This window comes from Sceloporus occidentalis, unplaced genomic scaffold (genome assembly GCF_023333645.1).
Source record: "Sceloporus occidentalis isolate IW3139 unplaced genomic scaffold, rSceOcc1.0.p SCAF_344, whole genome shotgun sequence".
Lineage (NCBI taxonomy): Eukaryota > Metazoa > Chordata > Lepidosauria > Squamata > Phrynosomatidae > Sceloporus > Sceloporus occidentalis.
Window position 1 is genome coordinate 439,897 of NW_028317324.1, and position 15,071 is coordinate 454,967.

Sequence of the window (15,071 nt, forward strand, 5' to 3'; positions counted from 1 at the left end):
AACAGACAACATACTCCAACCCCACCTGATGTTGATCCTGTTCCGGAGGGTGTCATCAGACACCCCCGTCGCCTCACAGGCAAAATACTCCACCACCACCTGATGTTGGGGACAGACACCACCTTCACCCCAGGGACAACATACCCCACCACCACTTGATGTTGGCCCTGGGATGAAGGGCGCAAAGAGACACCACCGTCGCCTCAGAGACAACATACTCCACCACCACCTGATGTTGACACTGGGCCGGAGGGCATCAACAGGACGAGACATTGTAGAGGACGGATATGCAGAAGCGCCCATGCCACGGCAGGCCTTGTAGAAACCATCAGTCCAAGAAGTCGCATGAGAAGCCGTAGACTGGAAAGACGTCTGGAAAGAATCAAGCTGGTAAGGCTGATAATGTTCTGAATTTTGTTCTCCGGCAGAAAAATCTTCTGGAATTATTGTTCTGAAGGGAGAAGTCGCTCTTGGCGGAGAGGGAGAACCTGAGGTCCCTGGTCGGTCCGTCACACCGACACTAGCGGAGCACGGCTCACGAGCTGGTCCAGTGACCCTAGCTTCACGGCACCGCAGCCCGCTGAGGCCTAGCTGAGTACAGTGCCGTAATTGTCCTGAAAAGGACAATTAGTGATCCAGCGGGTCCCTGAAGCATTAGACAAAACTAACGTTCCAGGGAAGTAACAGACTTTTTTGGGGAAACACACAGGCTTATATACAGGTTAGGTGATAAAAAGGTCATAAATCAGGCACACATCTTCCCTCCTTGCCCAGACGGTCCGGCACCACGCTTAGGCAACCGAGCCTCGCAATATCCGTAGGGACCCCGAGCGGCAGCAAATCGACGTTTCCCCGGGACAGCCGGCATTTGTACGATAGCCGCACCGCCTGATCGCCACCTCTCTAGCGGCTCCAGTGACAAGGGATCCCCAGTCTCTGCGGGGGTGTCTGGGCTACGAGAGCTGAAGTCCATGGGTAGGGCAGGAGATACATGGATGAGGTAGGACGGTAAGGGACAGCCGGCGTGGGTCCGATAGCCGCGCCGGGGCAGTTATGGTTAATGAGGGTCTTCAGGGTTAATTTAGGGGCAGTAATGGTTAATGGGGTGTTTAGGGTTAATTTAATGCTGAGGACTGAGGGTTAATTTAATAAAGTTAATTAAAGGTGCAGTTAGAGGTAAAACAATCTAAAGGTGGGCAATCTAAGGGGAATCTAAATCCTGGGGGCAGTGAAAATTATTAATGTATTTATTTATAAAAGTGTGGTGTCAGTGATATTCTCTGAATGGTTCGAATCTCTGAACGATTCTCTGCCTTCAGTGACATCGCTAGAGTAGGCAGGCAGGCAGGAGGGTTCATTGACCCTAATGAAAGGGGCAGGGACAATCGTTAGTTTGACTGCAGGGAGGGACTGGGGAAACACTAACTCCTATGAGTCACACTGAGTGACCCGAAGATTCGGATCATGAATCGGATCATTTCAATAAATGACTCGAAATGATCCGATTCACTTTACTGATCTGAACTTCGCATCACTACTTTGGGGTATATGAAGGGTTAATCCCTTCTTAGAAATTAAGCTTTCAGAGGCAAGGGAGATGTCTACAGTGGAGCTACTCACGGGTCTCTCTCACAGTGATTATCAAATTCATTAATACGCTCCCCAGACCATTGCCAGCTACACGATCATCACACAGTTGAGGGATTCCCCGGCTTCTGCCACTTTAATTTGCGGTAAACCACAATTCCCTATGCAATGCTGCCACCGTGTGGTCGCACTTGCCCACCCACCTTTCTTGAGAACCATATTTATCCATTTAAGTGCTGGCAGCTTTGCCTCGAATTTTAACCCAGAAACGGCCGGGGGGGGAGGGGTGGGGCGGTAGGGTTAAGCTCACCAACTAAACATCGGGCTGGAAAACTGCAGTGGAAAGCAGTTGTCTTTAAAGAAGTTTGCAGTAAGTTTATAGCAAGGGAAGATATAGCTTGTTCCAGAGATTATGGGTGGCTCTGAAAAGAGCCTTTGGTGATGTTTGCCAATTGCCCTGCGGTTACCGATTACTGCACTCACTTGCTCTTGGCAGGTTTGTGGCTCTCTGTTTTCTTGGGCAAGAGCACCGCCTGGATGTTGGGTAGAACACCTCCCTGAGCAATGGTGACCCCGCCGAGCAGCTTATTGAGCTCCTCGTCGTTACGAACGGCGAGTTGCAGGTGGCGAGGAATGATACGGGTCTTTTTGTTGTCGCGTGCAGCGTTACCAGCCAACTCCAGTATCTCAGCAGTCAGATACTCCAACACCGCTGCCAGATACACGGGTGCGCCGGCGCCTACTCTCTCAGCATAATTACCCTTGCGAAGAAGCCTATGCACACGGCCGACAGGGAACTGCAGACCAGCACGGGAAGAACGTGTCTTCGCCTTAGCGCGAACCTTTCCACCTTGTTTTCCTCTGCCAGACATGCTTTCGCTCGACAACCAACCACGCAGTAAAGCAATTAAGAAGCACGTAACAAAGAAACGCCGCTCACTTACCCAGCTATTTGTAGCTTCCCCCCGTGACACTATTCGTCACTGATTGGTTCCTTTCCAAAACAGCCAATCGGGTGGAAAGTCTGAGACACCAATCGGTGTAGGCACTACGTGTCATGGGCGGTCGCATCTTCTCATGTGACAACCTCATCGAATCGGACGCGAGACAGCAGAACGGCCTTATTTGCATGCGGTGCCTATAAAGGGAAGGGCCCGGCGCAGTAATTAATCACGGTCTCTTGACTTGCGTCCTGAAAGGAAAGTAGACGCGATGCCTGAGCCAGCCAAATCTGCGCCTGCTCCGAAAAAAGGCTCTAAGAAAGCTGTTACGAAGACCCAGAAAAAAGATGGGAAGAAGCGCAAGAAGAGCAGAAAGGAAAGTTACGCGATCTATGTCTACAAGGTACTGAAGCAGGTGCATCCCGACACTGGCATTTCCTCCAAAGCCATGGGCATCATGAACTCGTTTGTCAATGACATCTTTGAGCGCATTGCCGGGGAAGCTTCACGCCTAGCCCATTACAACAAGCGCTCCACCATCACTTCTCGGGAGATTCAGACTGCTGTACGCCTCCTCCTTCCTGGAGAGCTGGCCAAGCACGCTGTGTCAGAGGGCACCAAGGCTGTTACCAAGTACACCAGCGCCAAGTAAAGCTCTCGTTCTCTCACTTTTTAAACAAAGGCTCTTTTGAGAGCCACCCACATCGTCCATCTCAGAGCTATGTAACTGATCTAGCGCTTTTGTCGGGGACATGCTAGCTCTGGGAAGAGCATTGAAATGTGCTTCTCACTCCTCCCGGAAACTGGGGTATCCAGATTGCTTGGGAAGAGAAGCCCAAGGTGAAGGGGTTCCTGTGACGGCACCGACCTGTACTCTGACTGGGTATTCCAGCTAATTGCTGATTTCTCCTGCTGGGACGCCGGAGATTAACCCCTTCACCGCCAGACAGAACCAGCGTTGCAGAGAGAAGGGGCTTCTTTACCACTGTGGCTAGCCGAAGCTGAGCTACATCGTGGGTCTGTTGTCCTGAAAAGGACAATGCGTGATCCTGGCAGAGGACACAGCTCTTCAGGAACCTCGGTGGCGCTGTAGTATACGGGCTTCCCCCAATAATACATAACTCGGTAGTGTCGTGGGCAGGACATGTGGCACACGGACAGGATAACACATGAGGGGACGACAAAGGCATAATAAAATTCACCCACATACCGGGACATACAGAATACAGATAACTACCACAGACGGCACCTATTAAACCTGGGCCGTCCCGGCCCCCATTCAAGCGAGCCCCGCGCAAGCCTTTGGAGTACACCAGCTGCCGATCACAGCACGTTCTGCAAACGGGCCCAACTCCCAGCATTCCGAGCCTGCCAGTAGCTCAATCTATAGCCAGACCCAGCCACTGTTCAGCTGGTTATTTCAAGGTGTGCATAGAAAAGCACGGGCAGACACGGGGACAACATGATCATAGCCTAAGAGAGGGTGTGGGTGGCTCTGAAAAGAGCCGTTGGGTGTTTCAGGGTCACGAGTCAACAAGCTTAACCTCCGAAACCGTACAGAGTACGGCCTTGGCGTTTCAAGGCATACACCACGTCCATAGCGGTAACGGTTTTCCTCTTGGCATGCTCAGTATAAGTGACTGCGTCACGAATCACGTTCTCCAAAAACACTTTGAGCACACCGCGAGTCTCCTCATAGATCAGCCCAGAGATACGCTTTACGCCTCCTCTGCGAGCCAAACGGCGGATAGCAGGCTTGGTGATACCCTGGATGTTATCCCGAAGCACCTTCCTGTGCCTCTTTGCGCCACCTTTCCCGAGTCCCTTACCTCCTTTGCCACGGCCAGACATGATCACGCTTACTTCACGAGTTCTACAGCACAATACTCGCTGACGGCCAGCCTGCTTTCTTTTATACGTACTGGACGGACCTGATAGGGAACCGCACCATGATGCCTCAAGGGGGCGTTGCTATTTGAATATATGCTTCACGTTGGTTGGCTGGAGAAGCTCCCAAGCGTGCCTCAGACACCGATTGGCTATTTAGGAATATCAAAGGAAACCGGATATGAACAATTCAAACCAACCTCCTTTGCGCCACTCCCTACACCAAGCCCGCATCTGCTTTTAAAGATGCCTAGCCTTTATTAATCAAACCTCTCTACTGCATCAAGTACCTTAAGCTTCTGCCTCCCTCACCTCCACGTGATCGCTTTCGACGATCCCTCATTTACCACTAGGTGGCAGCATATCGCTGTAAATAAACGCCAAACGGCGGCCAAGATAAAGGCGGGCTTTTAACTTTCGCCGTATCGCTGTTAACGGTCAGCCAGTACACAGGTTTACTAGGTAGGAGGCTGAACAAAAGAAAGGAGATCAAATAAATAAACAAAAAAAGAACCGCAGCTAACGAATAAATGAACGATTCGAGCATTTAATTTAAATAAATTAAAAAAAAGATAACGCTCCACACCGAAGTCTCTTGATCAAAGGCTGGCTTTTTCGAACCATCGTCCTAGCCTATGAAAAAGAGGGGCGTGATTAAGCGTATCCAATCACATTTACCGCTACTCTATAAAGGGGTTGAGTTAGCCACAGAATCGTTACAGTTACGTTGTATTTGTCGGTGAATCGTATCCGCACGCGGCAGTATGGCTCGTACCAAGCAGACAGCCCGTAAGTCCACCGGAGGAAAGGCTCCCCGGAAGCAGCTGGCGACCAAAGCTGCGAGGAAAAGCGCTCCGGCTACCGGGGGCGTGAAGAAGCCACATCGCTACCGCCCGGGCACCGTAGCTCTAAGAGAAATCCGTCGTTACCAGAAGTCTACGGAGTTGCTTATCCGAAAATTGCCTTTCCAGCGGCTGGTCCGTGAGATTGCTCAAGACTTCAAAACCGATCTACGTTTCCAGAGTTCTGCTGTCATGGCTCTCCAGGAAGCCAGCGAGGCTTACCTGGTGGGGCTTTTCGAAGACACCAATTTGTGCGCTATTCACGCTAAGCGGGTTACTATCATGCCAAAAGACATTCAGCTGGCTCGCAGGATCAGAGGTGAACGTGCCTAAGTAAACGCTGTGTGGGCGAACGCGATCTCCCCACAGCCTCCACATAGGCTCTTTTAAGAGCCACCACATTGTCACTCAAACGAGCTTGTGTTTCCCTTCGCATGCACGAAATTAACCCTGTTCGCGCCCAAGCTTGAAACATCTCACACAATTATCCCACTACCGAACGAGCCGTTGAGCGGCCGAGTCCCCGGCTGGACATAACGAGTAACGGCAAAGCACAATCTTTAAGCCCGCCCCTTATCTCTATTCTGTTACGGACAGGGCTCCGAGCGAGAGCGCTGGCCGAATATGTCAATCTACGCACAAGTATGGGGCTAGGCTTTCAGCGGGAGGCCCACATAGCCGCGGCCGGGTGATTATCTGCTTTTTTCCTTTTTCGGAGGATATGATGGTTCTGAAAAGAACCTTTTGTGAAGAACTAAGAGGGAAAGCACACACCAGAGGCGCTCCAAAACCCATGCCCCCCCCCCTCATTTTTTCGAGGCTGCCTTTTTAGCCTTGGGCTTTGCGGGGCTTTTGACCGCCTTGGGCTTTGCGGGGCTTTTGACTGCCTTGGGCTTTGTGACCTTCTTAGCTGGACTCTTGCCAGCTTTCTTCGCCTTAACAATCTTTGGCTTCTTGGGACTCTTGGCAGCGGCCGACGGTTTGTTGATCTTTTTCGGGCTTTTCTTCACTCCTGCGGGGGCTTTCTTGGGCGACTTCACAACCTTCTTAGGGGCTACTTTTTTAGGCTTTACGGGAGTTTCCTTCTTCTTTGATGTCTTCTCTTTGCTCTCCAGCTGCTTCTTGTTCAGCTTGAAAGAGCCAGAGGCACCGCTGCCTTTCAGCTGGATCAGGGTCTCTTTAGTCACCAGACCCTTGAGAGCGAGCTTCAGGCGGCTGTTATTCTTTTCTACGTCGTAGCCGCCAGCAGCGAGTGCTTTTTTAAGAGCTGCGAGAGACACTCCGCTGCGCTCCTTGGACGCAGAGACTGCTTTAACAATAAGCTCGGAGACACTGGGACCGGACTTGACAGAACGGCTTTTTGCAGCTGCCGGTTTCTTCGGCTGTTTCTTCGTGGCAGAGGTTTCTGCCGGCGGAGGCGCCGGGGAAGGCGCTGTCTCGGCCATCTTAATGCCTGGATCCCGCCACAAAAGAGTTGCAATCGCACGTAAACACGGGGTTAAACCGCCAGAAGTTTGGCTTTTATAGACGAGCTGCCGCACATTCATTGGTTCATGAGCGGTAGCCTGCGAGTCTATGATTGGACGCCGTTTCTGAAACCTCCCCATGCTGCCGGGGCATCGCTGGATTTGCATTCAGGGGAAGAGGAGGGGGGGTGGAAAGGAAAATATACTTACCGTTTGCGCGTAAACGTCTCATCACACTTCTAATTCAAAGCAGTTGAATTTCCTACACCAAGCAGCCCCCACCCCCCCTCGGAAAAAATAAAAAACTGCCAGGGAACAGCACCCAAGAGGTGTGAAAAAATAAATAAATAAAATAATGAATACAGATAATTAATAAAATAAATTATTTCATTTCACCTATTAAATATTAATTTACCCTTAAACTTAAATAATAAATTTATATAACCCAATCATTAATTATTATTAATTATTATATTAAGAATAGCCTAATATTTATACATTAAAGAATAACATTACAAATTATGAATATTTTTAACTAATAATAATCAATTAAATAATTTAAAATAAATTGTATTTCTACTGTTAGTGTCTGGCTGCCTGCCGGTCTTAGGACTCGTAGTTGACAGGAGTTTACTTAGGGGTTATTTATTATTAACATATTATATTATTTATTTATTATTCAAAATAATAAAAGTAATTATTAAGATTAGGTTTTGTCTTATCAGGACGTTTTATGTGCGAGAGTGTGTTTGTGTGTATTAGCGCGTGAGCATACGTCAGTGAGGAAAGGGTTATGCGTGAGAATGTGTTTGTGTGCATGCACCACTGCGTATTAATGATGTATATACTATTTCTTTAACGTGAGTGCGTGTGTATAGAACTAGAAAGGGAAAATAACAGGAAAGATCCTTGTTAATTGTGTGTGTGTGTGTGTGTGTGTGTGTGTGATCTATGATCATTTAGACTGACCTCTGTATAGTAACACACAGACTGATTTATGACTATACGTTAATATTGGGGGCCCAGAGCAGCAGACTAGTGTGTCCCCCTCCCCCTGCCCTGTAATCAGCCCTTCGAAGCCTGTATTTTTGTGACAGGGGGAGCCGGCACCAGACTTACTGAAGAGGGCGGGGCTTCCTCTTCAGCAGCCGGCACCAATACGGAGACAGGGGAGGGACTATCTAGCCGTCTACTACCTCTCTCATTCTCCTAGCCCCTCCCCCGAGTGTTTGTTTGGATCAACCCCTTCCTTTCTTGTGTCTTCTGGAGATCCCAGATCTGCTCAAGGCAAGAAAAAGTTGGAGGAGGGAGAGAGCGGATGGACGTGAAATTACATTTTTAATATATTTTTTAAATAACATTTTAAATGGATTCCTGCCTTGAATAGGGAGCCGAGTCCCGCTCCTTAGGTATTTAGTTTCTTGTTGTTCTTGTTGAGTACTTTGATGGTTTTGGCAGCAGTCCCGGTGTTCTTGTTGCGGTTTGGCAGCAGTCCCGGTGTTCTTGTTGCGGTTTGGCAGCAGTCCCGGTGTATTGATTGGTTGCGGTTTGGCAGCTGTCCAGGCGTTCATTGACTTGGTTTTGTGATAAATGAATGCCGGCGAGGAGAGGGTGCCGAACGTTCCTTTAATTGTCACGTAACAGGAGGGGACGCTTCTCCGTGCGGATGGGGAAAGCTCACACAGCTCCCTGACTGCGACTCGGATGATTGACTGCCACGCGGGGGCCACTCTCCCACAGCTTCCTGACGGCCACTCGGCCCCCCCCTCCAGAAGGCCACTCGGGGGCCCCCCTCCAGAAGGCCACTCGGGGGCCCCCACCCACAGCTTCCAGACTGCCATTTGGGGGCCCATATCCCAATGATTCCAGGGGGCCACCCGGGGGCCAATGGGGGAACCCCCTCAAATTGCTTCCGGACTGCCACTCAGGGCCCCCCTCCCAAGGATTCCAGACTGCCACTTGGGGGCCCCCCTCCCACAGCTTCCGGACTGCCACTTGGGGGCCCCTTCCCACCGCTTCCTGGCCTCATAATGTGTATTTATACCAGCAATGTATTATATATATAAATAAAGTTAGTTCCATTTATATGTGATGGCTCAGAGTAGTAGTAGTGTTCGACAACTAAATAATGGATAATAAATTACACTGACATACTATATACGGTGCTGCAGAGTATGTTAATGTATTCTGTTACAGTATTATATAATTGTGGCATATTTGTTACATTGTGCATTCTATTTGATAATGTCATATATATATATTCATTGTCGCTTCCCAATGTTATTTCTTTGATTTACTGTAAAAGTTATGCCATAGTTAGTAAAGGCAGACAGATGCCCAGACTCTTCTTTAATTCTGTGATCAGGCCCCAGTTACCCCTGCATTCCTGTGAAAATATGTTGTCGTTCCATGTCAGTAATGTCACAGAGCTGGCTAGTACGACTGACTACCTCCGCTGACTTGTGCTCCCTTAGCCTTGGACAATACTCCCTTCCCAGATTCCCCAGTCACTAGCAGTGTAGGGTATATAAAAATGAAGAACACTTTATTTTTTACACACATGGCTAGATATAGCCAGCAAAGTGAACATTAACATAAACAGTCAGGTATTGGATTACAACGGCTACAGAACCGGCCCCCTTAATCTGGGTAATTTGGACTCCCAGGGGCAATAGGGTCATTAAAGTGATTAACAATACAATGGGGTCTCCACCTCCACTATATATTATTGGCCAAAGAAAAGAATGGTTTGGCCGATGCCAGACAATTCTTGCGTGAAAAGAGTTAAAATGCTAGCGTGTTAAATGTCCATGGGTTTTCTAGTGTTTTTTTTTTAAATGTATGATTTGATGGGTAAATTGAATTGGCCGGGTTCAACAATGTCCCAAATAACACGGGGGGCAGTGACCACACGTCACATTTCCAATTTGAAAAATGCACACCTCTCAAATGTGGCCTTTTAACCCCCCAGACGAGGACAACAGTCCCACTCGCCAGGGCAGGGAGGCAGGGTCCATAATCTGTGGGTAGCAGGCCTGCGTTCGGTCCTCTCCAGGGGCCCCAGTGATGGACCCTTCCGTCACACACTCCATCACACTGTTGAGGTGTAAATATACTAAGTATGCATATGCAAGTATGCAAGAGTTCAGACTTTGGAAATTGAGAAACAATTTCTTTTTAGTGCCTGGATTAACTAGCAAATCCGGCAACACTGAAATCTGGTACAGAAAAAGATAGTAAATATTTTAGTTATCCCACCGCTGCCACCACATATGTCACGGTCAGGACTACTTGCCAAGCTGTGACGGTGTGGGCATGAACAGAGCCGGCCTTAGGTGTTCCGGCGCCCTGTGCAAACTACTCCTCTGGCGCCCCCCCTCTGCCCCTTCAAACTACCCCCCCTCTGCCCCTTCAAACTACCCCCCCTGTCCCTTCAAACTACCCCCAACTCTGCCCCTTCAAACTACCCCCCCCTGTGCCTTCAAACTACCCCCCTCTGCCCCTTCAAACTACCCCCCCTCTGCCCCTTCAAAAACTACCCCTTCAAACTACCCCCCCTGCCCCTTCCTTCAAACTATCCCCCCCGCTCTCCCTACTTCTCCTTATCCTAACTTACCTTGAGGAGTCCTGCCGGCATTTCATAGTGAGCGCCGGAATAGTCCGGCGCTCAACATGAGATGCCGGCACCGCAACGGAGTCACGGAGAGTAAGGGGCGTCGAGTGGTTGCTGAGAACTTCACGAGCAACCGCTCGGCGCCCCTGCCCGGGACATAAATGAAAACATTGTTGGTTTTTTTAACTTTATTTAACATCCTCCATGTTAAATAAAGTAAAAAAAAACTTAATTTAACATGGAGGATGTTAAATAAAAAACAACAACAAAAAAAAACAACTATGTTTTCATTTAGGTGCAGAGGGGGCGGCAGCGGACCCCGCGGCGGCATCGGAGGAGGACCCCGCGGCGGCGTAGGAGGACTCCGCGGCGCCCCCTGGAGTGTGGCGCCCTGTGCGGTCGCACAGGTCGCACACCCCAAAGGCCGGCCCTGGGGAGGAAGTGGTTAATAGCACCAGTCCTCTGTATTTACTATCTTCACCACTTAACAAGGCATCAGTTATACCAAATGAACCCTCAAATCCTGCCTTTATCCCCTCAGGTAGTCTGCCACCACTCACGATTTTGATACCGGATTTGTGAGAAATCCGAACTAGAACATTTATCTCTCTCTATATATATCAACCCACCACGTATTTGCCCGAATATAGGCCGCACTCCCCCCCCCCCTTTAAGTCTTTAAAGTGGGGGTGCGGCCTATATTCGGGGTCTAGCGCCCGACGCCCGGGACATGCGTCCCGTTATGATACAGATCCCCCGCAGCGGTGCAGGGGACCTGCATTCTACTCTCTGATACGCTCAGACAGCCTCCCCTGCCGGAGGTTGTTTATGCTCGCGTCGCCGCAGCCGGTGAACATCTGTGTGATGTACGTTAACAATCTTCCTTTCCGGTACTTCCCGCGGCGGAGGGGGTAGAGTGGCAGCAAATCTCGGGAAGGGGGGGATAGAGTGGCAGCATATCTCGGGGGTGGCAGAATTTTTTTTCTTTAAAAAAGCACCAAATTTTTAGGGTGCGACCAATACGGTATATATCCTCTAGAACTTAATAACAATACGGTAACGTGTTATCCTCTCTTAGGGTTTGTGGATATCTATACTAGAGCCAGAGCCGGCCTTAGGTGTTCTGGCCCCTGTGCGGACTACTCCTCTGATGGCCCCCCATCCCCCAAAAAGAAAGGAAACTCCCCTTTCTCACTATCTATCCCCTCTCCCCCTTTATCACTATCTACCACCTCTGCCCCATCTCACTATCAACCACCTCTGGCTCTGGCTTCACAGCTGAGCGCTAGAATATGACATCATATTTTGGTGCTCAGCATGAAACGCCGGCACCGGACGGAGTCACGGAGAGTGAGGGGCACCGAGCGGTTGCTGAAAACTTCACGAGCGACGCTCGGCACCCCTGCCCAGGACTTAAATAAAAACATTGGGGAGGTTTTTTGTTGTTAAATATGTTAAATAAAGTTAAAAACTGTATTTAACATGGAGGATGTTAAATAAAGATAAAAAAAAAACAAACAAACTAAAAAAACAATGGTTTAATTTAAGTCCCGGCCACACAGGTCGTACACCCCTAAGGCCGGCCCTGACTAGAGCCCAAAGACAGACTTGGATTATGAATATTTTAATAACAAAAAGACAAAGATTACACAGTGCCACAATTACAAAAAAACAAGACGTACAAAAGAAAAACAAAATGGCAAACAGTTCTTAAAACGATGGGACTTAAACACAGGACCCTCACTCACGGGTTTCTTCAATAAGCCGGCCTGTGGGTACTCGTTAAGTCCAGATGGTTTCTTATGATGTTGTTCCGATCAGAGTTTATCGTGAAGTTCTGCTTTGAGGTCGCTGCATTGCCCCTAAATCAGATTCTGTTTCAAGAAAACATCCCTCTGACCAGATGGCCAATTAGATGACACCTTTTCCAAGAATTGGTTCCCATCTTTGATGTGCCAATAAGTTATGGAGGGGTAAAGGTGATGGAAAACCCCTCCACTTAAGATAGGAATGGAATTCCTACGACTAAGGATCCTTATCAGTTAGGCCATGAATCACCACAGGGGTCCTGGGAAGATGACACCTCTTGCCAGATCAGATATGGAGGGCATGTACAAAGAAACTGATTTAGATCAACATTGCTAACACAAAGGAATTAACCACCTCTGCTGGATTATCCTTCCATGTATCCACTACTTTATATGAGTTAATCATGACAGCTACACTTCCGTATACTAGAGTGCTGACGAGGTTCCTGATAGGCTGTATTTCCTGTTAATCCAAGTCTATGTCCGGTGACTATGGGCAGAGGGAAGCAACGTCTGGCGGGTGTACCTAACCTGTTTATAAGCCCGTGTGTTTCCCAAATAAAGAGTCCCCGTTTTGCCTCACTACGAGTCTCGTCTTGCTATTTAGTTAAGCCTCGGTGCTGCCCTTATCAGGGCCACCGAGCCCCGCAATGGCCGTACCACATTAAACTGGTGTTTTCGGGGGTGATCCTGAAGGAGCAGCGGCGATCCCCGGGTGCCGATAGCTCGGGGTCCTGAGTATATCCTGTCCAAAAGGTTAGGCGATCAGTCGAAGGGACCCCGAGTGGCAGCAGTTCAAAGTTTCCGTGACGGACCGTGACGGACCGTGAGATACCCCACGGGTGGTGGGGGCACGGACCAGGGGTGGTTTGGGGAAGAGGCCTCCTATGGATTACCGGCTGCTGGGGCTGCCAGGAGAGCAGAGATCAGCCGGCGTGGTAACCGAGGTTGGTAACTTGTTTCTGGCTCTTCATCAAGGTATCAGCTACATCTTTAGAGAGACCTTGTGACGGAACGTCCTGTGCCCCAGACTGGACACATCCGCCAGCCAGCTCCTTCCCTCTCCCAGTCAGCGGACACGCTGTGGCTGTCCGAAGAAAGCAGTCACAGACCAGCACTTCCCTCAATCATGAGACAGGACTTCATGCTTTGAGGTTAAAACAGAACTCTCCTTTTATTACACACAGAATTTATATACAATCTCAATTCAATGAGCACCGAACCCAACCCCCAATCCCATCAGCCATATCCCATCACAAATCCCATCAGCCACATACCATCACAAATCCCATCAGTTTCCAGGGGATGTATCGGGTGAGAAGATTAAGAGATACAATGGGTTTCCCCCACCTGTGTTATCCCCAGGGGAGGGCTGGCAGCCTAAGGCCTGGGGGGCAAGTCTAGTCAACTGGCCCGTTGCACCATCAAAGCGGCTGCGAGCGACATTGAAAGCGGCCGTCGTGCGGCAGTCACTCCACCAGCGCCTAATGAAATTAAAGTGGCCGGCGTGCACGCACCGCATGCCTCAGCTCTTCATCCCACCACTTTTAAGACGTGGGAAGAGGAGCTGAGGCATGGCCATTGGGTCTGACAGCCGCATGATGCAGGGGGGTACCGAGAGTATTTGGCACCTGTGGCAGACCCTGTATGTGGCACCCCCCCCACACACACTTTAAAACTGCATAGTTTCTATGGTTAGGCAAACATTGACAGGGGTACAGCATATTTGTTATCATTATATGCTTAGGGATTATGCGGTACCACCGTCAATGTGTGCCTATACATTGAGCCAGACACTGACAACCCCTATCACTATATACTAAGCCAAACATTGATGTGGTGTAGGCTTACCACTTTAGTGACTGGCATAGTATATAGTAGGGATGCAACGAAATGAAAATTCTGGACTGAAACTAAAAATTCAGCATTCACTTGGCCAAAACTGAAAAAAAAAACAAAAAAAAACTTTAAAATACTTTATTAAAAGTAACACCAAAATTAGACAAAAAAATCAACAACAATATTAACATATATATATATATATATATATATATATATATATATATATATATATATATATATATATATATATATATATATATATATATATATATATATATATATATATATATATACACACACACATATATATAACAACAATCACAATCCTATCATGCCCAGGTTCTAGCATGTGCTGGCTGACTTAGCATGATAGGAGTGTGATTGATGTTTGCAATTATATATATATATATATATATATATATATATATATATATATATATATTAATACTGTCATTGAATTATTCTGTCCAATAAAAGTGTTAACACACTGAAGTTGGACCAAAAAATAATTTATAACAGCAATCACACTCCTATCATGCCTAGGCAGCCACTACATGCTGGAATCTGGGCATGAAAGGAATGTGATTACGGACTCCCTATGCCAAGCTATCCCCCAACACTTACACATCCATGCTATCTGAAACCCTCATTCACAAACATGCAGCATAACACCCATCACTCTCACACAATTACATTCAGCATAACACCCATCACTCTCACACACTTACATTCAGCATAACACCCATCACTCTCACACACTTACATTCAGCATAACACCCATAACTCTCACACACTTACATTCAGCATAACACCCATCACTCTCACACACTTACATTCAGCATAACACCCATCACTCTCACACACTTACATTCAGCATAACACCCATAACTCTCACACACTTACATTCAGCATAACACCCATCACTCTCACACACTTACATTCAGCATAACACCCATCACTCTCACACACTTACATTCAGCATAACACCCATCACTCTCACACACTTACTAATCCACTCTTTCCTACCTTTTCTTCTTTCACTCTCACTTTTCCTCCTCCTCCTCTTCTTCTTCTTCCTGTCCTTC

General features: G+C 48.2%; 5 protein-coding genes across 5 annotated transcripts; 2 read left to right on the forward strand and 3 right to left on the reverse strand.

Moving 5' to 3' along the window:
* Positions 1-2,066: 2,066 nt before the first annotated feature.
* On the reverse strand, positions 2,067-2,459 carry LOC149274191 (histone H2A type 2-B). Its single transcript, XM_089505716.1, has one exon. The coding sequence runs from the start codon at positions 2,457-2,459 to the stop codon at positions 2,067-2,069; it is 393 nt and encodes a 130-aa protein (XP_089361842.1).
* A 340-nt stretch (positions 2,460-2,799) lies between these two features.
* Positions 2,800-3,180, forward strand: LOC149274192 (histone H2B 1.1). The gene has a single exon (XM_089505723.1). It carries the CDS (start codon positions 2,800-2,802, stop codon positions 3,178-3,180), a length of 381 nt encoding a protein of 126 aa, XP_089361849.1.
* Positions 3,181-4,067: 887 nt separating this feature from the next.
* Positions 4,068-4,379, reverse strand: LOC149274193 (histone H4). Its single transcript, XM_089505730.1, has one exon. The coding sequence runs from the start codon at positions 4,377-4,379 to the stop codon at positions 4,068-4,070; it is 312 nt and encodes a 103-aa protein (XP_089361856.1).
* An 800-nt stretch (positions 4,380-5,179) lies between these two features.
* LOC149274194 (histone H3) lies at positions 5,180-5,590 on the forward strand. The gene has a single exon (XM_089505726.1). It carries the CDS (start codon positions 5,180-5,182, stop codon positions 5,588-5,590), a length of 411 nt encoding a protein of 136 aa, XP_089361852.1.
* Positions 5,591-6,063: 473 nt separating this feature from the next.
* Positions 6,064-6,702, reverse strand: LOC149274195 (histone H1.3-like). Its single transcript, XM_089505732.1, has one exon. The coding sequence runs from the start codon at positions 6,700-6,702 to the stop codon at positions 6,064-6,066; it is 639 nt and encodes a 212-aa protein (XP_089361858.1).
* Between the last annotated feature and the right edge of the window lie 8,369 nt (positions 6,703-15,071).